The 21,917-nt window shown below is 46.6% G+C and overlaps 1 protein-coding gene across 3 annotated transcripts in view; it reads left to right on the top strand.

The window, feature by feature from the left end:
• The window catches only part of Rtn1 (reticulon 1), a 221,432-nt gene that overhangs the window by 109,630 nt on the left and 89,885 nt on the right, over positions 1–21,917 (top strand). For 2 of the 3 annotated variants that reach the window (XM_006990726.4, XM_076550857.1), the window contains exons 2-3: positions 6,369–7,142; positions 15,017–15,781. In XM_006990726.4, coding sequence (XP_006990788.1) covers positions 6,369–7,142; positions 15,017–15,781 — 1,539 coding nt within the window. Of the gene's footprint in view, positions 1–6,368; positions 7,143–15,016; positions 15,782–16,509; positions 17,049–21,917 lie in introns of those variants that run through there. The other variant, XM_076550856.1, reaches the window with a different exon arrangement.

Here is a 21,917-nt window from a genome sequence, read left to right as displayed (position 1 = left end):
CCCTACATGTACATATGAGAGACACTCAAATGGACTCAGCAGTACATGTATGTATGTATGTATGTATGTATGTATATATATGTATATAATATGTGTATAGGTGTGTTGTATAATATATTATATAACATAAATTCTGTATTATGTAACATACACAGATTAGTAATGATAATTAAAGAAGAAGAGGTCATGAATTTGAGAGGCAGTAGAGGACACAGAAGGAGCGGGGAGGGGAGAGGTACAGTTCTCAAATACGAAATTTCAAAAACTAGAAAATTAAAAAAAAGAACTCTAAATACATTATTTATACCAGTGGTTTTGGAATTGATGTGAAGTTGAAATATGTGGTATGACAAATTTTAACATTCATGCTGACAATTTGAAATAACAGAAAAATCACAAAATTTAACACATGAAAAAGTATATTACAGAGATAGATTATAGACTACTACACAGTAGTGTTCTCTTCAGCAGGCTTACATTACAACCTTTAACAATATTTTGATAACTTACATCACAATCAATCTCTATTATAGACTTTCTTGGGGGGGGCATGTCTCTCCACAGAGAAGATATTCACATTTATTTTCTGTGGGGCAGATCTATTCCACCAAGACTCACACATAGGTTTTCCTGGAAACTCCTTCAGTCAAAATAAATAAATAAAAAGCATTAGCAGATATCCATACACTCAAGCACCTTGTGTATGGCTGAAAATACTCTGTCTTCACGCCCAGCCATTCAGCTCTCAACCCCTCATAGAGAACCATTTCTGTTCAGTGGGAATTGTGGTTTAGGGAATTTGTTCAGGGTTTCAGCAATTGGCTTTGTAACTCTTTAGGATTCTAGATTTTTTTTTCTTTTAAATTTCAGGCTTTAGGAGTTTTTCTTTTTGGGAATTTTAAACTGCTGGATTATTGGTATTTGGAACTATAATCTTCATAATTGTAACGAGCGCTGGGGTTCTCACAGGACTATTCCTCTTCCCATTCCCCTGGCTGGCAGTATTTGCAATGAGGGCAAAAATCCTTCCAATTAAGAGTAAGAGCCTTTGTAAGATCAAGCTGGCCAGGTCAGAGTTTTAGGGCCGAGAGTCCTCTCCATTGTTGGTTCTGTTCATATGCGCTCTCAAATACTGCAGATATGATATGGACTCCATCCCTTCTTTCAGCATGCATCTGGGAAGCTCCTATTCCCTGAGGCATCACCTCCAGGACAAGCACGTTGATTCTGTTTTACAGGAAAGGATGAAGTAAGAACATTGTATGTCAGAGCACAGGGACCAGTGACTGTCACTCAGTTCAAAACTCAGAAGTCAGAGTGGCTTTCTATGGTTGTCTCATCAACCTTTCGAAAAGTAGAGGTTCATCTCTCTGTCACACTGTCTACAGGGATCACACTCCCTCCATAGCCAGATAACTCACATTTGCTCACTGTTTTCCAAGTGCAAGGCTAAAATGTACTCTTTCTAACTTGCTCCCATTCACTTTGTTCTTAGTAGCTTCAGTCCATGAGTCTAGCCATTGATTGATTGATTGGCCTACCCATTCTTTTTTTCATTTGTATAGGATGCCTACTACACAGTCACAAGCCTCAAACTCCAAGAGCTGACAAGTTATGACAAGGTATCATAGACTTGTGTAAAGATAAGCCATACAGTGTGTGATCACTCTCCACCCCATGCTATAAGAATGAGGAGGAAGAACAGGAGGGTGTGGATTTACAGACACCATCAGTGCTGTGGTCTGAATGTCATACCTCTCCGACATTTACATGTTCCATCTGTAACCAGTGTAATGGTATTTGAAGAAGACGAGGTCATGAGGGTCAGTACCCCTCACTGGGTGGCCTGAGAGCCCTTAGGATTCACCTATTCCCCTTTCCCACCACACTGGGATTTCAGGGACATGCCTCTGGCAAAGTGCCCCTTGCTCCTGTAAACTTCTTACCCATGCTCCTATAAGCAATTCTAATGAAACTCATTGGGACATTAAAAATATGAAAGTAGAAAGCAGGCTTGCTGGGAAGAGGGAGGGGATCTGTGAGAGGGGGGAATAAGAGAAGGTAACAAGGGGTGAATATAGCTAGAACAAATTGTTTACATGTGTGGATAAGAGTAGGGTCTGGTCAAGGGGACACACTTGGATCTTCCTGGGCAGGGGAAATAGAACAGGTTTTGCTGGTAGACAGGGGGGCTGGTGAGAATGGGAACAGGAGGGATCAGGTCAGGAGAGAGGGATGGAGGAGGAGAATACTGGAAGAGATAACTGGAGAAGGGGACATTTTGGGGTGAGGTAGAAATCTAGTGCAATGGACATATCCAGGAATCTACAAGGGTGACCCTAGCTAAGACTCCTAGCAATAGGGGAAACGTAGCCTGAACTGGCCATCTCCTCTGAGCAGGCAAGACTTCAAGTGGGGGGAGTTGGAAACCAACCCAGCCATATAACCTTTGACCTACAGTTTGTCCTGCCTACAAGATGTGCTGAGGTAGAGGTAACACAGAAATTGGGGGAGTGGCGAGCCACTGACTGGTTCAACTTGAGACCTACACCAGGAGAGGGAGCCCACCTCTGACACTGTCTAGAGGGTCAGGATCCAGGGGCTGGATAGCCCAGAGACCCAGGATAGAACCAAACGGGACTGGCAAAAAAAAAAAAAAAAAAAAAAAAAAAAAAGTCGCTGAAATGATTCCTAATGATATTCTGCTGTGCTCACAGAGCAGAGCCTACCATAATCATCATCAGAGAAGCTTCATCCAGCAACTGATGGAAACAGACGCAGAGATCCACAGCCAAACATTGGGCTGAGCCCCAGGGAATTCTACAGAAGCGGGGAAGGAAGGATTGTAAGAGCCAGAGGGGTCAAGGGCCCCACAAGAAAACCCACAGAATCAACTAACCTGGGCTCATGGAGGCTCACAGAGACTGAACTGACAACCAGGAGCCTGCATGGGACTGACCTGGGCCCTCTGCACGTGGGTTGCAGTTGTTGGATAAGTTTTCTTGTGGGATTCCGGACAGGAGGAACAGGGGCTGTCCCTGACTGTGTTGCCTGCTTTTGGGACCCTTTCCTCCTGCAGGGTCGCCTCATCCAGGCTTAATAGGAGAGGAGGTGCCTAGTCTTGCTGCAACTTGATATGCCATTCCTGGCTGATATCCATGGAAGGCCTGCTCTCTTCTGACTAGAACCGGAAGAGGAGTGCAAAGGAGAGGTCGCATGAAAAGGGCTGGGAAGAGAGAAGGGAGGGGAAACTGTGATCAGGATGTAAATAATAATAATAATAATAATAATAATAATAATAATAATAATAATAACTTAAAAATCGTTTTTTAAAAAGGAAGAAGAATAGGAGCTGGGAAGACAGCTGAGCCTAGTGGCCTATTTCCCGAGCACAAGAACCCAAGTTCAGGTCCCAGAACCAACACGAAAGGCCATGTATAATGTTGCATGTTCGTAATTCCAGTGCTGGAAAGGCAGACAGGACCTACTGGCTAGACAGTTTAGCCTAATAGCCAGCTCCAAGGCAATAAGAGACCCTTTCTTAGAAGAGATGGCTAGCATGCCTGGGGATGACATCTGAGGTTGTCCACCAGCCTACACACACACACACAGACACACACACAGACACACACACAGACACACACACACACACACACACACACGCACGCACGCACGCACGCACGCACGCACGCACCACGCACGTACGCACACGCACACACACAAACATACACACACACACTTTTTTTTTTTTTTTTGGCTTTTTGAGACAGGGTTTCTCTGTGTAGCTTTGGAGCCTTTCCTGGAACTCACTTTGTTAACCAGGCTGGCCTCAAATGCACAGAGACCCGCCTGCCTCTGCCTCCTGAGTGCTGGGATTAAAGGTGTGTGTGACACCACCACCCAGCTGCACACACACATTTTTAAAAGACCAGGATGGTATGTACTAAGACATGAATTACTAAGGTAGGGTTGGAAAGAAAATAAGCAAAGTGAGACTGGGGGTTAGTATTCAAGCAACAGAGAAAAAGAGAATTGGGGAGAGTGAATAGAAAGAGACAAAAAGAAAGGAAGGAGATGAACCCTCTCTAAAGTTATACAGAAACTATAAAAGGCTAAAGAAACTCAGTTATACAATTTGAAATATTCTCAGCACTTGAGGGAAATTCATCCCCAAGGCAGGGAGACCCCAAGGCCAGATCAATCTGTGAACTTTCTGTGGCCTTTGGGAAAGCTTGTTTGAGAGAGAGAGAGAGAGAGAGAGAGAGAGAGAGAGAGAGAGAGAGAGAGAGAGAGAGAGAGAGAGAGAGAGAGAGATAACACAGTGAAACACCGAGCTGAGATCAGATGTTGCACAGTGCGCCTCTCCCTGCAGTCACTCACCGGAGCAGAGGCGCAGAGCCCGCCTCCACACCACCCTGCCTGCACCTCTCCCTGCAGTCACTCACCGGAGCAGAGGCGCAGAGCCCGCCTCCACACCACCCTGCCTGACCTTCTCTGTCTACTCAAGGTGGTGTCATCTGATGAGAGCAGAACCTCCGGGGTGGGGTGGGGTGCTTCCTGTACTGATCTTTGCATCGGTTCATTCCATAACCAGAGGGTGTGCTGTGGGGTCTGGGAAGTTGATTGCTTTAACTAAAGGTAGCGTTCTGTAGCTAGGCACTTGAAAGCAGCTGGCAAGCGTCCCACGGGCGTGCTTTCGGCCCTGGAACCATCCTGCACTTGCCCCATTACTGGGTAAGTTAGTTAGTGTCAGCCCTGTTTGTAGCTCAGGCCAGCTGTTCGCCATATGAGCACTGCTCAGCTCTGACTCGCAGTTTTTCCACTGTAGTTAGGTGTATTCTGCAGGCCCACACTGCTCACTTCCATAGAAGATGGTTTCTTTGTCTGGAATAGTCTTTGGGTGTGTCTAGAATTTTTATATTGTGCATGATGTGTGTGCCTGTGTTTATACACGTGTGTAGTTTGTATGTGATCATAGAGACTCTAAGGTTTAAAATATAAAACTCTTATAAGAGTAAATCAGGCAAACACCCTACTGCCTGGCATACAGTAACTCTTCATGGATGTCTATTTGCGTCTATTCACAGTATTTTGCAGTGAGAAATAGAGGCTCTTCTCCTCATAATAAAAAAAAAAGCAGTTTGATTTTATTGTGTTGGGGTTACACATTGCTATGGTGTGCGCATGCACCTCAGAGGACAACTCTGGGAGGTGGTTCTTTTCCTCCACTGTCTGGGTCCTGAAGACTGAACTCAGGTCGTTGAGCTTGGTAACAAGTGCCTTTACCTACTAAGCCACCTCTCCGGCCCCTTCTCCTAAAGTCCAATGCCTTGGAGGAGCTGGACAGATGACCCAGTGGAAGCATTCCGTAAACTCGAACTTGCCCACTTGTTTGCCCTTAGTGCCAGGGGAAGAAGGGGACTCTCAGGGTGGTGTTTTCCTGTCAGCAGCGGGAAGCAATCAGCTCAGTGGAAGCAAACAAGGAGAGAAGCAGTGAGGAGGAGCTGGAGAAATGTAGAGGTGCTGCTGAGATAATGGCATTGGGGTGAGGCTCCAACCTAGGAGGAGGACCTTTTCCCTTAAGCAGTGGCTGGGCTTATTCTGAAGCAGCAGCAGCCCTGGAGTGCAAGGACAGCCCAGAGAGCCCTCTGAAGCACAGATCTGTGAGCCTCCGAGAACAGGCCCTTCCCACCTGTCTACACCACTGATGGTTTACAAACCTGGGCCGCTGCCATTCCCACCCTGCTTCCGGGGCTATTATTAAGAATACAGATGTGAGGAGAGTTTCTTTTTTGACAAAACTTGAGTCAATGAAGTCGGAGTATATTAGGGCACTAGATGTTGAAAGTCGATGAACTGCTGGAGTCTGTTGTCTGGAAAATACCAGAGTTGTAGACTATTGGTTGAAATATTAAGGCCACTCCACATAGTTAAAAGGGAGGTTTATTTTATGGGGTAACTTACAAATGAAGCGATAGTTTACAGGGTCTGGGAAAGGTGTGGCGCAGTCCAGTGGTGTTCTCTGGAGAACTCTGCTCGGTCTACCTCCAGCATCCTGGGTCCAGGAACCAAGAGAGCTGGCTCATCGGATCGGGTCTTCAGTGCTCATCTCTTAGCTCCGCCTTCTAGTCGTGACAGTTACCGAAGCCTCAATGGGGGTAGTACTTCCAGGTCAAAGCTGGAACAGCTACCCACTACAGTAGACTGTCAAGTAGACAAGGAAAATTAGCTGATGTTAATGCTGATGCTCTAAGGTATGGAGAAAGGATGCTGTATTTTTTTTCAATGAGGGCTAGCTTGTAGATTAAGTAGGAGAGAACCCTCAAGCCAGGAGCCTACTCATAGTCTGCTGTTATTTTGATTGACAGGTGTGGCAGCTGTTCCTAGCGTCCCGGACCACTCCTCCTCCTCAACACTAAATGATGGGGATGGGGCATGTTACACATCCCTGATTTCTGACGTCTGTTATTCACCTCGGGAGGACCCTGCATACTTTACAGGAATTCTTCAGAAGGAAAATGGTCACATCACCACTTCAGATAGCCCTGAGGAGCTGGGGACCCCCGGACCCTCCTTACCAGAAGTGCCTGGGACGGAGCCACATGGCTTATTGAGTTCTGATTCGGGAATAGAGATGACTCCTGCCGAGTCCACCGACGTGAACAAGATCCTAGCTGACCCCCTGGACCAGATGAAAGCGGAAGCCTATAAATACATTGACATAAGCAGGCCACAGGAGGCAAAAGGCCAGGAGCAGCCTCTCCCTGGGCTAGAAGATAAAGACTTGGACTTTAAAGACAAGGACGCCGAAGTCTCTGCAAAACCGGAAGGAGTTAGTGCACTTGATCAACCAGTTCCTGTGGAGGGGAAGATCGTCAAGGACCACTTATTTGAGGAATCGACCTTTGCTCCTTACATAGATGATCTCTCGGATGAGCAACACAGAGTGCCTCTGGTCTCTGCCCCTGTTAAGATTACACTGACAGAGATAGAACCTTCTGCCATGACCGCCACCCCTGAGACAAGCCCCGAGAAGCAAGACCTGTGTCTGAAGCCGAGTCCTGATACGGTCCCCACGGTCACTGTCTCAGAGCCTGAGGATGACAGTCCGGGATCCGTCACTCCTCCATCTTCTGGAACAGGTAAATAGGTTGGTTATTCTCCACTTTGGGAAACCCCAGGCTATGGAGGACTGAAGTCCCAGAACATGAAGGAACGAGGGCTTACATCCAAAATGCTGGATTTTGTGGTCCCTTTAAGTCACATTCAGTTTATGGATTTAATTAACACTCAGTCTTTTCAGGTCTGCGTCCATCGTACATAGGTTTCAGTCTGGGGTTCCCCTTCAAGTCCTGTTGGGTTTTCTTTGTAAAGTGTCTCTGTCTTTATTTGATGGGGTGGGGCTGGGGAGTGAGGATGACACAAAGGGAATTATCAGCAGCCTCCCGTGGCCCTGGAGCTCAGATCAGGGAAGTGCCGCTGCTTGGAGGTTAGTTCTTCTCCCATGATCCACCGGGTCTCTTGGAGGCGTTATGGGGAGAGGACCGTAGCTGGGTGACCTTGTGCAGGACATGTAACGAGCCTAATCCAGGCTCTGCGTCTGTGACACAGAAGGCGTTGGAGTGGGCGGGGCTTGGGCTCCTTTAGGGGCGGAACAGGCAGGAAATCAGAGAGGGATGATCCTTCCGCTCCCTTCCATCCCAGCACTATCTCATTACTCTCTTTGGATCCTTGGAGGTCTAGCTGCAATTGTATATTTGAAACTGAAAAATGGTTTTGATTAAAACAGGGATTCCTAGAATCTCGGGAGAGAGTTCAGTAAGTAAAGGTACCTACACATTGGCACGAGTACCTGAACTCAATCCCTAGCTCCCAGGTAGACAAAGAAAGGTCTTGGAATCATCTAGAGAAGCTGAGACAGGAGGATCCCTGGAGCTGCTGGTCAGCCAGTCCTACTGAACCTGTGAGCCTGAGGTCTCAGTGAGAAACGTCTCAGGAAAAAATGAAGCAAGGTGGATGGGATGGCTTCGGAGGGACACCTGAGGTTGTCCCCTGGCCTCTACATACTACACACACATGCACACTTGCAGAACCTCTACACACACACACACACACACAGAGAGAGAGAGAGAGAGAGAGAGAGAGAGAGAGAGAGAGAGAGAGAGAGAGAGAGAGAGACAGACAGACAGAGAGAGAGAGACAGACAGACAGACAGACAGACAGACAGACAGACAAAGACAGAGTTTAGCTAATGAGCCTGGCCCAGCTCCTGCTTGTCCTAGGAAACCATACTATGCTGACTATTTGTTGCTCTTCATCTAGGGTGGGGAACTTTTGACCACCCCCATCCTTGTTGGCATGTAGACTGGTGGTACCATTACACAGGTCTTGTTTAGGCAGGCATATAGGTAAGATTTTATAGTTGCAACTTCTCTGTCACATCTAGAAGATAGTATCTAACAGTAGGTGTCCTGGTCTTCTGGCTGTTATAATATTTCTGCTGAATCTTCCATGATGTTTCCCAAGCCTTAAGTGTAGGGGTTGAATTGAAGACATACTAACTGGGGCTTGGACCCCATGGTAACTTACTCTCTGTATTTTGGACCAGTTGTAGATCTTTGTACAAGCCTCCATCTGTTTCTTTGGTGAGGGGTGAGAGCATCACTTAAATGTGGGTATAAGGATAAGTAGTTAGAATACAGTTAGAAACTATATTAATTTAGGAAGGTATCAGTGGCATGTAAATGGACGTGTCCTGTCCGACTACCCAGTCCCAAATAATTACTCAGAGGTTTATATTAATTACAAATGATTGGCTGATAGCTCAGGCTTATTACTAACTAGCTCTTACATTTTAAGTTAACCCGTATTCCTTATTTACACTCTGCCACCTAGTAGTACCTTTATTAGCATGGCATGTTCATCTCTTGCTCCCTCTGCATCTGGCTGGTGACTCTCCTGACTCTGCCCTTCCTCATCCCATCATTCTCAGTTTGGCTTTCCCACCTAACTTTATCCTGCCCAGCTATTGTCCAGTTAGCTTGTTTATTAAACCAATCACAGTGACATATATTCACAGTGTACAGAAGGATTATTCCACAGCAGTGGCAGACTTATAAGTAGGGTTTATTCAAGAAAGAGAGACATGACTTCTAGGATCTATGGCCTTTCTAGTCATGAGCAGTTAACTGGGTTTACAGGCATACATTCCTCCTATGAAGCAGGCCTTAAGTACAATTGGAGAGCTTTTGGTTACCTGCAAGATCTAAGTGTCACAACCGCACCTTTGGAGGCATCTTCCTATGCTGGTCATTGTTATGGTTGTGTAGCCTTAAAGCTGAGGAGAACTGTTGATTGCTGTTTGTCCCTGTCAGCTTGCATAGCACCTTTGGATACTGTGAGAGCTAGTCTTCAGGGAGGCAGCTGCTTGGTCAGTTCCTGCTCAATTACTCTAACGCTTGGTCAGAAGTATGTGGTTTCTTCAGCAATAGGCCCTTATCTATTGTCCTGTGTTTTTGCTTGCTACCAACCTGTCTGGAGGAACAACCCTAGCTGTTAGAGTCACAGGCAGAGCTGTATAATGCAGGTGTCTGAGCTTCATCCAGACCTTCTACTAAGTTAGAATTTCTGAGGGCAACCTCAAGCTGCATACCTCAGATAGGAACTGAGGTTGAGAAGCACATTTCTGGGCTGGGAGAGGGCCCCATGAGTAAAGTGCCTGCCAAGCAAGCACGGGGACCAGGGTTCAGAACCCCAGCACACACATAGATGTTGGCTGGGTGGGCATGTTGGCTCACCTCTAATCACAGTGCTTGGGGAATGGCGACATGGAATTACCAGAATATACCATCTAGGCTAGACGAACGGGCAAGCTCTGGGTTCCAGTGAGAAACCCTGGCATCACCGTGCATAGAGATGGATGCCCAACATCAATCTTTAACCTCTACATGCACACACATGCAAACATGTATGAACATAACACGATGATGATGATGATGATGATGATGGTACACCATTGTCCTGACATTTTGAAGTATCTCTCTTGGGAATGTTCTTTCAGCCTTCTGGGTACCAGGCACTGAAACAGTGGCCAGGGTAGTGACAGTGAATACATATTCCTTGGCTCTCCTTTCTTTCTGTGACACTTAAGTCTATGGTCACTGAGGGTGGGATGGAGGACAGGGAAGACACAGACTCATCACACCATCCCCAAGGCTGCAGCTGTGCAGAATGAGTAGACACCCACCCGTCTCCTGCAGGATGCAGCAGCAGCTGGCTGGCACACTGTAGGCTCCTAGGAATGCTGGTCAATAGGAGCTGAGCCAGTCCCACCAATCCAAGTGATCAGGAGCTTTTACCATAAAAAAGCGGAGGGAGATGTACCATAGGGAGGGAAGACACATCCCATGCAAGCTCCCTGACCATCATCATCCTTTGGACCAGCTCATTGACTCCCATGCTGCTGTGCTGTGGAATCCTTGCCCACTGACTCGCCCAGCCCCAACCTTTCCGAGTGACTGTTGACATCCTTCTCTTATTCATGTCAATTGGACCCTGTGACTCCTTATTTCTCTCTCCTCAGTGTAGCGAGTCTTTCTCTGTCCCATCAGCCAGTTCCCAAATCATGACACAGAGACTTATTATTAGTTATGGAAGCTCAGCCTTAGCTTAGGCCTGTTTTTAACTAGCTCTTATAACTTAAGTTAATCCATTTCTTTTCATCTACATTCTGTTACATACTGCCCATCCTGTTTTGTCCATGTCTCCTGGTGTCACTCACACACCTAGATTCTCCTCTTCCTCTCCTAGGAAATCCTACCTATACGTCCTGCCTAGCTATTGGCCATTAAGCTTTTTTTTTTTTTTTTTTTTTTTTTTGCGGGGGAGGGGGTTTCGAGACAGGGTTTCTCTGCGTAGCTTTGCGCCTTTCCTGGAGCTCACTTGGTAGCCCAGGCTGGCCTCGAACTCACAGAGATCTGCCTGGCTCTGCCTCCCGAGTGCAGATTAGAGTGGGATTAGAAGCGTGTGCCACCACCGCCCGGCTTTCAGCTTTTTATTATACTAATCACAGCAAATACATCTTCACACAGTGTGCAAATACTCCACAACACCTCAGTGTTTCTTGAATTTTCTTTTTCCATGCTGTGGTTGGAAGCCCCTCGAGTCACAGGAGTGGTCAGGCCCCTCCCCCAAGGACCTCCAACTGCCAGGTTCCACCCACAGAACACTCTAACTGCCCTAACTGCTGAACCATGCCTCCATCTTACAGAGTAAAAAGCCCAATCTCTGGACACGAAATCCCACCAATCTCCACCCTGCAAAGCTCCACTCTGAAAAGTTCCACCCCTTCCCAAGAAACTCTAGATTAGCCCTGTATCCTTCTCAGTTTGCTGCTATTTCTCACCCGAGCAGAGGCAGCCACCCTCCTAGATTTTTTCCCTCTTAATAAATCTCTTGTGTGAGGTTTGTTGTGTGGTGCGACTTTGTGCTATTCCTTGGCTTCCCGCTGCCAGGATACCTCTCTATCTAAGCTGCAATACTCACAGTGGTCCCCCAAATGCATTAGTTGTCCTAATTTTTACCCTGAGCTACTGTGCTATCTCCTTAGCAGATCATTCTGCGTTCACTCTTGAACTTACTCGATCATCCACAATACCATTAAGATCATGACTCAAACCACTTTCTGGGGCCAGCGGCCCGCTCACCTTTCCAGACTTATCACCGAGATCTTTCCCTGCAATACTTCAACTGAAGTTTTGACACAGCCACTCCCTGCTTGGTATGCATGTCTTTGCTATGATTAGACTTTCTTTGCTCGTGGTCTAGTCTGTTGTGACTCGGGTAGTTCCATTAGCAGAGACCAAATTCAAGCCTCTCATCTTGATTAAAAAAAAAAATAACATTATTCCTCAGCCACGGAAACTGTGCATTGCTGTGTGTGTTTTTTTTTTTTTTTTTTGTATGTTGTCGTCCATCACCTCATTTTAGAGTGTTTTTGTTAACCTCAAAGAAATCCTGGACATTGTTTGGTTGCCTTTGAATTTTCTCATTCCCTGAAACCATCACCCTACATTCTATCTCTATGAGTTTGCTTATTCTGAACATTTTATATAATAATGTAGTTCATCATGGCTTACTTCACTTAGCACACTAACTTGAGGTATGTTTTATCTTGCATCCATATTTCCCCCCTTTTTTCTTGGTATTTCTCCCTTTTTAAGGCCAAAGAATATTCCACTGTAAGAGCATATCACATTTAATTTATCCACTTATGAGGGATATTGGGCTGTAACTACCTCTTATTTAGGCTGTTTTATTTGAAATAAAGGTTTTGTGTAGAATGAGGCAGGGGTCTGGCTTCATTCTTTTTCATGTGATTATCCAACCACCTGTCCTCTCTTAATTCCCAAACTGTGACTGGTTTGTCACCATCTCAGGTTTTACTTCCTTTTGAAACAGGGACATCATGGGGAACACGAAATAAAGCATTTGAAACAGAAAGACACAAGTTTAGATTCAAGCCAGGTCATTTCTGCCAGGACACCAGTAACACACTCAGAGGTGGTAACTGAAGAGACAGAGACAGTGATGTTTACATGGGTATAGAGATGTTAAGAGAGCCAATAGATAATGATGAAACTTTAATGTTAGGGAGCCTTACTATCCCTGGACCCAGCAGAGGAGGAAGAGAGGATTCTAGAAACCCACTAAGGACTAGAGCTTCAGAAGATACGGTGAGTTAGGAACACTGCGACATCTCCCTTCCTTCACCCTCTCCTATTGGCTGAAATAGCCCGAAACCAGTGTGGAAGAAAGGCATCCTGGACAATGTGCAGAATAGAGACAAACGATAGGACTGGACCAAAGTGGACAGAGAGAGAAACACGAGTGTAGCGATATAGACAGATGCTTACTGCCTAAGCGCCATATGCAAAGTGCCCGTCACCCAGCAGATGCTCACAGGCGGGGCGGAGCTGATGCCACCACTGTGCTCTGAAGGCACAGACCCTGTCTTCATTGACAGCTTTGATCCTCCCCTCCCCCCTCCTCATTCTCAGCCCACCATGGAGAAGTGACTGGATGTGACTTTTATACTGCTATTTTGTTCAAAATTATAGAAAAGAGCCAATCACGTGGTTTACTGAAGAGAGCTAGCCATTGTGAAAGTGGTTTGAGATAATACAATAGAAATTGTCAAAAAACTTGAGCGAATGAGGCAGTTGTTTTGCTTTTTTAAATTTCATTTTGAGATTAATATAATTACAACATTTCTCCTTTTCCCTTTCTCCCTCAAAACTCTCCCATATACCCCTTCCCACTCTCCTTCAAATTCATGACCTTTTTTTTTTTTTTACAATTTCTTATTGTCTATCCATATATATTCCTAAGTATAACCTGTTCAGACCGTATGTCTTCAGGAGAAGCAGTTGTTATGAGACACAACACAGAGAACGTTATTTTTCTGCTCCAATTACTGCTTTCTCTACCCAGGTTAAAAACCTCTTGAGCTCTGACACATCCCCTTCTCTACCTCTTCTGTCACCCCCCCCCCCTTATTTACAAGTCCTTTCAGACATCACAGTTTCTCCAGATCACTGTGGCTCCCACCTCCAGGCCTTTACACTGCTTGGCACACTTTTTCTTTGGAAATCAAGTGTTAAATCCAGGTCCGCCTCTCACAGAGGCCTCATCTGACCTCCCTATTTACAGCTGAACCCTCGTCCTGCCCTGTCCAGAACATCTCACTCCCTTACCTGACTCTGCTTTTCCTTCGCAGCACTTGCTATCATCTAGCGTGCTATGCACTTGACTTATTTTCACACATATTGTTTGTGTGTCGTGATCCCTTACCATGAGGTTATAAACAGCGGCAAACATCCCTGCTTAATAGATGGATGATGTGTAGGGTAAAGTTGGTCCTGTGTTATAGAGCATTTAAAAACCCTAAAATATTTTTCAGGTTCTTACAGAATCCTAGGGTCACAGATGATGTAGTTATAGCAGTTCTGCTCCTCTTGCCTCCCCAGAACCCCACAGTGACCCCAATGTTTTGGAGGAAGCTTTGGACAGTTAGTTCTTGCCACATGGGGTCTGGAGATGGCTGTTTAAGACACCAGGAATAAAGGCCTGCCTGCTCTATGGCAAGACAGTAGCAAACTCCTGAACACTGTTGTCATGGTGATGCCAGCAGCCAAGCTCAGCAGGGTTGCCAGTGTGGCCTCCAGGCCATCTGGAGGAACATCAGGCTGAGAGCAGACACTTGCCCCAGGGACTGGGGTGACTCTAGGTTGATGTCATTTCAGGAGCGGGTTGGGGAGAAACACAACAATGAGCTGCCGCAGTTACAGTCCCATGGGATGGCAGAGCTGACAATCCTTAGGATTCACTGGGGGAAATGGGCAAAACCTTTGAATTGTAGGCTTTAAAAGTAAAAACATTCTTATGGAAAATGTAAAGCTCGGAAGTCCATCCAAGCTGGTTTTCTCTTATGAACAGAGCAAGCATGAGAAGCCATGGGCACTGAGGGAAGCATAACTTTCTTATTTCTTGATGTTGGTGAACTCAATTAGGCATATTTATCCATTTGATTATCTGATGAAATCTCCAAAGCTGAGAAACTCTCTCCCCCCACCCCCCCACCCCCGCTCCGTCCCTCAGGAATCAAAAATTAAAACTTCTAGAATCTGGTGCATCCAAACAGACAAATACAGCCAAGATTCTGTTGCTAAGAAATGGCAGGGTCATTAAAAAAAAAAAAAAAAAAGCTGATTATGATGGATAGGTACGTAAAACACTGATTAATTGGGCCACAACAGTAATTAGCCTTAGTTTAGGTGGCCTGTCTTTCCAGCAAAGCCCTGGAAACAGACTATTTCTGTACTAATGAGATGTGTGTTTCTCAAGCAACGACAAAACATCTCCCCTAATGGAATTTTGTTTTATTTCTTTTCTCTCTGTCCATCTGTCTGTCCGTGTGTGTGCTTCTCTGCCTCTTCTTCGCTCTGTGGGACGACAGAACCATCTGTTGCGGAGTCCCAGGGGAAAGGCAGTGTCTCCGAGGACGAGCTGATCGCTGCCATTAAAGAAGCGAAGGGGTTGTCGTATGAGACTACCACCGAGAGTCCAAGGCCGGTGGGCCAGGTGGCCGACAGACCCAAAGCCAAGGCCAGGTCCGGGCTGCCGACCATCCCTAGTACCCTGGACCACGAGGCCAGCAGTGCGGAGTCCGGAGACTCGGAAATTGAGCTGGTGTCCGAGGACCCCATGGCCTCCGAGGATGCGCTGCCCTCGGGCTACGTGAGCTTCGGCCACGTGTCGGGCCCGCCCCCCTCTCCAGCCTCGCCGTCCATCCAGTACAGCATCCTGCGGGAGGAGCGCGAGGCCGAGCTGGACAGCGAGCTCATCATCGAGTCGTGCGACGCCTCCTCGGCCTCCGAGGAGAGCCCCAAGCGCGAGCAGGACTCGCCCCCGATGAAGCCAGGCGCCCTGGACGCCATCCGCGAGGAGACCAGCACTCGGGCCGCCGCCGAAGAGCGGGCGCCCAGCCGCCAGGGCCCCGCGGAGCCCAGCCCGGTGCTCAGCTTCACCCCTGCTGCCCTCCCATCCCGCCCGGAGCCGTCCTCGGGCGACGGAGCCCCGGCCCCCGAGCCGCCCACGTCACAGCAGCAGAAGCCTAAGGAGGAAGCCGAGAGTTCCAGCCAAAGCCCGGAGGCCACCAAGGGTCCCGAGACGCTGGGTCCCAGCCTCGTGCCGCTTCCGCCCTTCTTCAATAAGCAAAAAGGTAATGGGGCAGCTTTTCTGGTCCAACCAGGGTTGTCCCGCCATAGTCCTCCCGGGGTGCCCTGAGGTATCCGCAGGGAAGCAGGGGAACAGACCTCAGTGGCACTGGACCCCTGGCCCCAAGCCCCAATCACGAAGGGTTTTGTGTGCTCCTGGGACCTGAACTGGTGACCCAACTCTTCAGGGCAGGCTTCTCCGTGGAAAAGGAAAGCTTTGCTTGGAACCTTCCAGGCTTGTTTCCGGTTTCTACCTATTTAAAGATGAGGCGTGGCTAGATCCTTTCTCATGCCTAAACCTGCCTTTAGCTCAGTTTTACCTAAACAGGCCATGTGGAGCTTGGCTCCATTCTGTCTCACACCCAAGGAGGGAGAGATTTGTTTTCTGAGGTCTAGATAATCAGCAAAGATAGGGACCCAAAATGCATCCACGCAGCACTCGGGAGGTCAAGGCAGGTGGATCTCTGTGAGTTCGAGGCCAGCCTGGTCTACAGGGGGAGTTCCAGGACAGGCTCCAAAGCTACACAGAGAAACCCTGTCTCGAAAAACAACAACAACAACAACAACAACAACAACAAAATTGCTTCCACAGTTTCTCTGTCCCCTAGCAGCACCTAACATGACTCAATAATTTTTAAAGTTGCTTATAATTTAGAATTCTTTTACTCTAGCCGTTAGGGTCTCCCTCTGAGAAAGTCTTCAACTGAGAGAAGTCTGGTGTTTTACAATCTAGAATTCACGGGTATAAAGGAGATTCTTCGCCATCTGGAGTTGCCCACCGAGCCTGACGGTAGATTCATCATGGATTTCAGGGCTAAAAGAACCAGAGCCAGGCGGATCTCTGTGAGTTTGAGGCCAGCCTGGGCTACCAAGTGAGTCCCAGGAAAGGCGCAAAGCTACACAGAGAAACCCTGTCTCGAAAAACCAAAAAAAAAAAAAAAAAAAAAAAAGAACCAGACGATTCCATGAGGGCGCTGCCTCCTCTCAAGGCACGCCTCCACGCCTCCACTCGAGGTCCACACCTACCCACCTTCTCTACTGTTTGCTTCTTTACAGGCATTTTGCTCTTTGAAGAGAAATGATTTCAAAGGCATACCTACCCTCTTGGCTATGCCTTTGCTAACCTAAAGTATTTCACACAAAAACAGAGAACAAAATCTTTCTTATTATATATTGGAAGCCAACACGTGAAACAGAATTATCCTATTAGAATGGGAGGACCTGGAGGGATGAAATAAAAAGACAACCATATTACATGGTGGCCAAGATAAAGGATTTTTGTTGTTGTTGAAATTTTGGGGATCAACCCGGGGCCAATGAGTACTAGTCCCAGCCTCTTGACTATTGATTAGCCAAATTACTATCTCCAGAATTTTCAGGATGTTATGTGTGGGCAAGGGGAGGATATTGGAAGTCAAATGTAAGAGTAAGAATGGGCACTCATTTGGTGATGGCTGAAACTAATTTAGCTTATTTTCCCACCACTCTGCCTGGGGGAGGGAAGAGCCCCGTGGCTTGCAGGAGCTGTGGGCAGCAGCATTGGCACGAACAGCCTCAGTCTCCTTCAGGGGCCTGGGGCTAGAGCCATGCCGCCTGTGTCCACATCATGTAACATGTAACAGGCATGGCTCCACTCGAGTCCCCAGTGTGTGTGAAACAGTCACTACGCGCACGATGCTATTCAAACACGTTTATCTCCCCAAATAAGTGAGTCTGGGCCTGAAGAGAATGGTGAAATTTACAGGCCCATTTCTTTCCCCGGGAAATCTGGGAGACAAGCAGCTGGGGCTGACTTACCAGACAGCTGCTGAAGACCTGTAAAGCTGGGAGTTCTGAATGCCAGGGCTCAGTGCGCTTTTACGACCAACTCAGTGTCATTCAGATCTCCGCACAAGTTGCCCCATGCAGCTTAGGCCTTCTGTTGCCAAGTTTAAACACTAAAGAGAAGGGAGCGGCAGTCTTTTCAAAAGATGGAGGGGTGCCAGGGGTGAGTAACCCCTGCCCTCTCCTGCACTGAAGAGTCCTTTGAAATCTAGTCCCCCACTGAAATTCACTGCTCAGCTGCACTATATGAAAAGACCACTCTGGAGAAGCTAAGCCCCGGAGGCCTGGGCGGATGAGTCATCCCCACCAGAAGGTGATTTGAGCTTTGAGGTTCCCTCTGGTCTTAGCAGCTCCATTTCAGCAGGTGAGAAAGCCTGTGTGCTGCCAAGCTTCCCCTGGGCTGTTCTTAATCACTGTCGCTAGCCGGGAGGCTGGTGCTTAAGCCAAGTGTGACTGCAGCTATGGAGATAAAAGATCATTCTTTGTTTGTGTTTTATTCCCCCCCCCCCCCCCCCGTGCAGGCCCACCCTCCTAGTGTTCCGTGTTCTTCCCCTCCACACCTCCAGGACAGTTAGTGCCCCCAGACTCCAAAGGGGGAGATCCATTTCCATTTCTGCAAGGTTACCTCAACTCTCAGGAATGTGCAAATGAAAGACTAATTTTAAAATCCTCAACAAAACTTTGAACACCCAAAGTGACTCATGAGGATAGGTGAGTTCTGAGTTACAGCAGTTAGCTGTCACGGTCCCACCTAAGGCCATTCTGAAAATCATAATAATCACTCCCTGCCTGCCAAACCCATACTCTCATTGTTGTCTATTTTCTCTTGTCCTCTCTAGTAAAGTAATGGCATAGTCCTGATCAGTCTTTAAAATATTGTATGAAAAAAACACTACTTTCAATTTTAAAAAGCAAATAAATAAGAAAAAACAAAACAACAACAACAAAAACAAAGAAAGAAAGAAACAAACAAACCAAAACCTGCTTGAGGGGCTGGAAAGGCGGCTCAGCAGTTAAGAGCACTTACTGCTCACTTCCCAGCACCTAGGTTGGTTGGCTTACAAGCCCCTGTAACTCCAGCTCCAGGGAATCTAACGCCCTCTTCTGGCCCCCGCGGGCATTGTAGTCTCATGCACACATTCACATATATACATATAATTAAAAAGTAAAGTTATAAAAAGTAAAATATTGGCTAAGAAAGTAATGAGTGATTTTCTATGAGTTTTTATTATATGAATGATGTAATATTGTGCATATTGTTTCATTGAGTTTAATGAATTACTGTTATTTCTTCTGAGGCAGGGTGTCACCAAGTTGTCCAGGGTGGCCTTAAACTGACTCTGCAACCCAGGCAGACTTTGAACTTGCAATTCTCCTGCCTCATGCTCCCAAGTCTCTGAGAATACAGCAGGCCTGTGTTATCAGGCCCAGCTTTATACCATTTCCTGGAACAGTAAACCGAAGGGACCCTTTCAGCTCATCTGGAGATCCTTCACTTCCTCTCCTTCCTGGTTCTTGTCTTACTTGTCAGCCTCTTTTCCAATCTTTTATTGCCCTTTTACTATTGCTGAGGGGTTCCAGAGTCCTTGTTTTTTTTTCCCCCTTCAGGTCCTCAATCCGAGGGCTAACTTCCCCGTGAACTAATGAGTTTTATGTGGTAACTGCCCAGTCTCTTGCTTTGGAGAAATCGTCTCTTTTGAGCTCCACGTCCATTTCCTCACTATGGTTGGGCAACTTGTAGACTTCCCGTGTTCATCACACCCACATTATTTGTCAGAATTTCCCCGTTCCTTCTCTTTTCCCTTCCAGAGCTGATGGAGTGATGCTGTTTGAGTTCCTCTCGTCCTCCATGATTATAACTCATATTCGAAACTTGCTTAAGGCTGGGGTTGCAGCACAGAGGTAGAGAGGTTGTCAGACATTCATAAAGCCCCGGGTCCTATCTAGCTCAGCCAAAAACAAGGCTTAAGAGGATAGTCTCATAACAGCTACTGCAGACTCAAATAGCCACAGTTTTGGTACTGCAAAGACTTCATCCCTCTGAAATCCTATAACGGGCAGATGCATGTGTTATAAGATAGATTTTAGATCCATGTGAAAGTATATCTTATTGATCAAACTGCACATGGGAGTATCCGTCACACAGCATTGTTGATAATTAATAATAAAAGTCTTGAGAGGAACATTCCATGGACAGAGAGAGGGGCATGAGCATGCAGTGGGATTCAAAGGGTTCATGTAAAGGCACGGAGTCTGGATCTAAGGAGCGATTTGTCCTGAGGTAAAGCTCAAAGCACTCAGCACTGACCCGATTATAAACACTTTGCTGTCTGCAGTATTATTTGCCTATAAGACTCTTCCTCCGAAAGGGAGCTGGAGAGATGGCTCAGAGGTTAAGAGCTACTCTTCCAAAGGTCCTGAGTTCAACTCCCAGCAACCACATGGTGGTGACAACCATCTATAATGAGTTATGGTGCCCTCTTCTGGCCTGCAGGCAAACATGCAGGCAGAACATTGTATATATAATAAATAAATAAGTAAATCTTAAAAAAAAAAAAAAAAGACTATCACCAAAATAATCCAGAATGGCCTTAATATCTGAAAACACCACTAAAATAAGCATATACAAGGTAACAATCAACATATGCCTCAGCATATCATGCTTAACCTCTGGCTAGAACAGCTCCTATCCTGTCCCCTGGGGGCAGACCTCTGCAGCCCCTCCCCCTCCATGGGACCAGCTGCGCAGCCTTGAGTTTGGAAGGAAACTGTGGCAGAAAAAAGCTTGTCTCTTTCTTGGGGCGATGTTCACAGGACGGCTACCAGATGGGGGTCTCGTCACGTAGACTGGATGTTCACCTGCCAGATGTTGATGGCGCTTTTGCTGTCACTTTTCAGTGTCGCACCACAGATTGTTTCTGTCCCACAGTATCTGAGAGAGAACCCCAATCAACACGATCCATTTACTTTTCTTCTTGTAATTCTAAAACTAATAAAGTCACCATACGTATTTACTTCTGTGAGACTGCATTAGTAAATCGGGCCCTAAAGATTCTTGGAAAGTCTCTTCCGTTCACAGTAGAAATTTCAGCATCAGCCGGAGGCCCGACCCTCATCCACTACAGGTGGCTGCTCTGTGTCAGTTTTCATCAAGATGGACCCGTCATTGCCTGATGCAGTCTGGCTCTTGTGTCCGCGTGGGCCATTGTACCAGTCAGGGTTCTCCAGAGGGGAAGAACAATATGTATTACATAAGGGAATTTATTAGAGTGACATACACCCTAGGCACTGAGTTGTCCAACAAAGACTGTCTGCACACTGAGGAGGCCGAGACCTGGAGCAGCTCAGGTCAAGAGCCCGCCTTCCTCAGCAGTCCTGATCTGTCACCAAAGGGGAGGAGGGTTCCTAGAGAGCTGCTAGTCAAGATCACATGGGAAGGGCTGAAGAAACTTGGTTTCAATGCGAGTAACATCAGCAGGATAGACACTGAACAACAAGAAACAGAAGCAGGCAAGCAAGAAGCCCTGCCTTTCCTTGGACTTCTTCATATTTAGGCTTCTGCTGGAAGATGCTTTCTCTGATAAAAGGTCTTCCTAACTCAGTTCATCTTTCCTGGGAATGTCTTCACAGACCCACCCAGAAGAGTGTCCTTTGGTTTATTCCAGATCCAATCAAGTTGACAATCATGATGCCCATCACCATACAGATACTTAGAGACATCAAGTTTCCCACTGTAGACCATTCTGAGCACCTAAGCTAATTTTATGAGGCTTTCCCATGAGAGAAGATGCTCTCCTTTGAACATCCCTGGAATGAGATTGCCAGTAGCCAGCTCCATCTGTTAACTTCTATTTATTGGCTTTTCCTTGTGAAGGATACACAAAGTTAACATTGCTCAAATTGCATGTGGATGGATACTTTTAAAATATTGGCTTCAGGGTTCTGGGGGAGATATCCTTCTCAGCCATGGATAAAATTGCTCCAAATTGAGGTAGACTCTGACATTTATTATTTATAGGACAGTCTCAAATCTTCTTCTCCAGGGCATGGTTCTTGTACTGTTATAATTTTTCACTGTCAAATCTTGAGATATAATAAGCCCAACTCATTAGTAAATTTGGCCTGGGCATGGAAGGGATGTGGACTAGCTACTTAGATGGGTTCAAGTCAGTCTGGAACTTGTCCATGGAAAGAGTTCACTTATAGCAAAGATTTCAATTCTTCCAATAAATAATGACTCCATCCAGGCTCTTTGTCCCTCATACAAGCCACCTTCACTTACATGGCTTAGAGGACATACGTCACACACTTCTAATT

This window comes from Peromyscus maniculatus, chromosome 14 (assembly GCF_049852395.1).
Source record: "Peromyscus maniculatus bairdii isolate BWxNUB_F1_BW_parent chromosome 14, HU_Pman_BW_mat_3.1, whole genome shotgun sequence".
Taxonomy (NCBI): Eukaryota; Metazoa; Chordata; class Mammalia; order Rodentia; family Cricetidae; genus Peromyscus; species Peromyscus maniculatus.
This window is presented reverse-complemented; position numbering and strand designations above follow the sequence as displayed.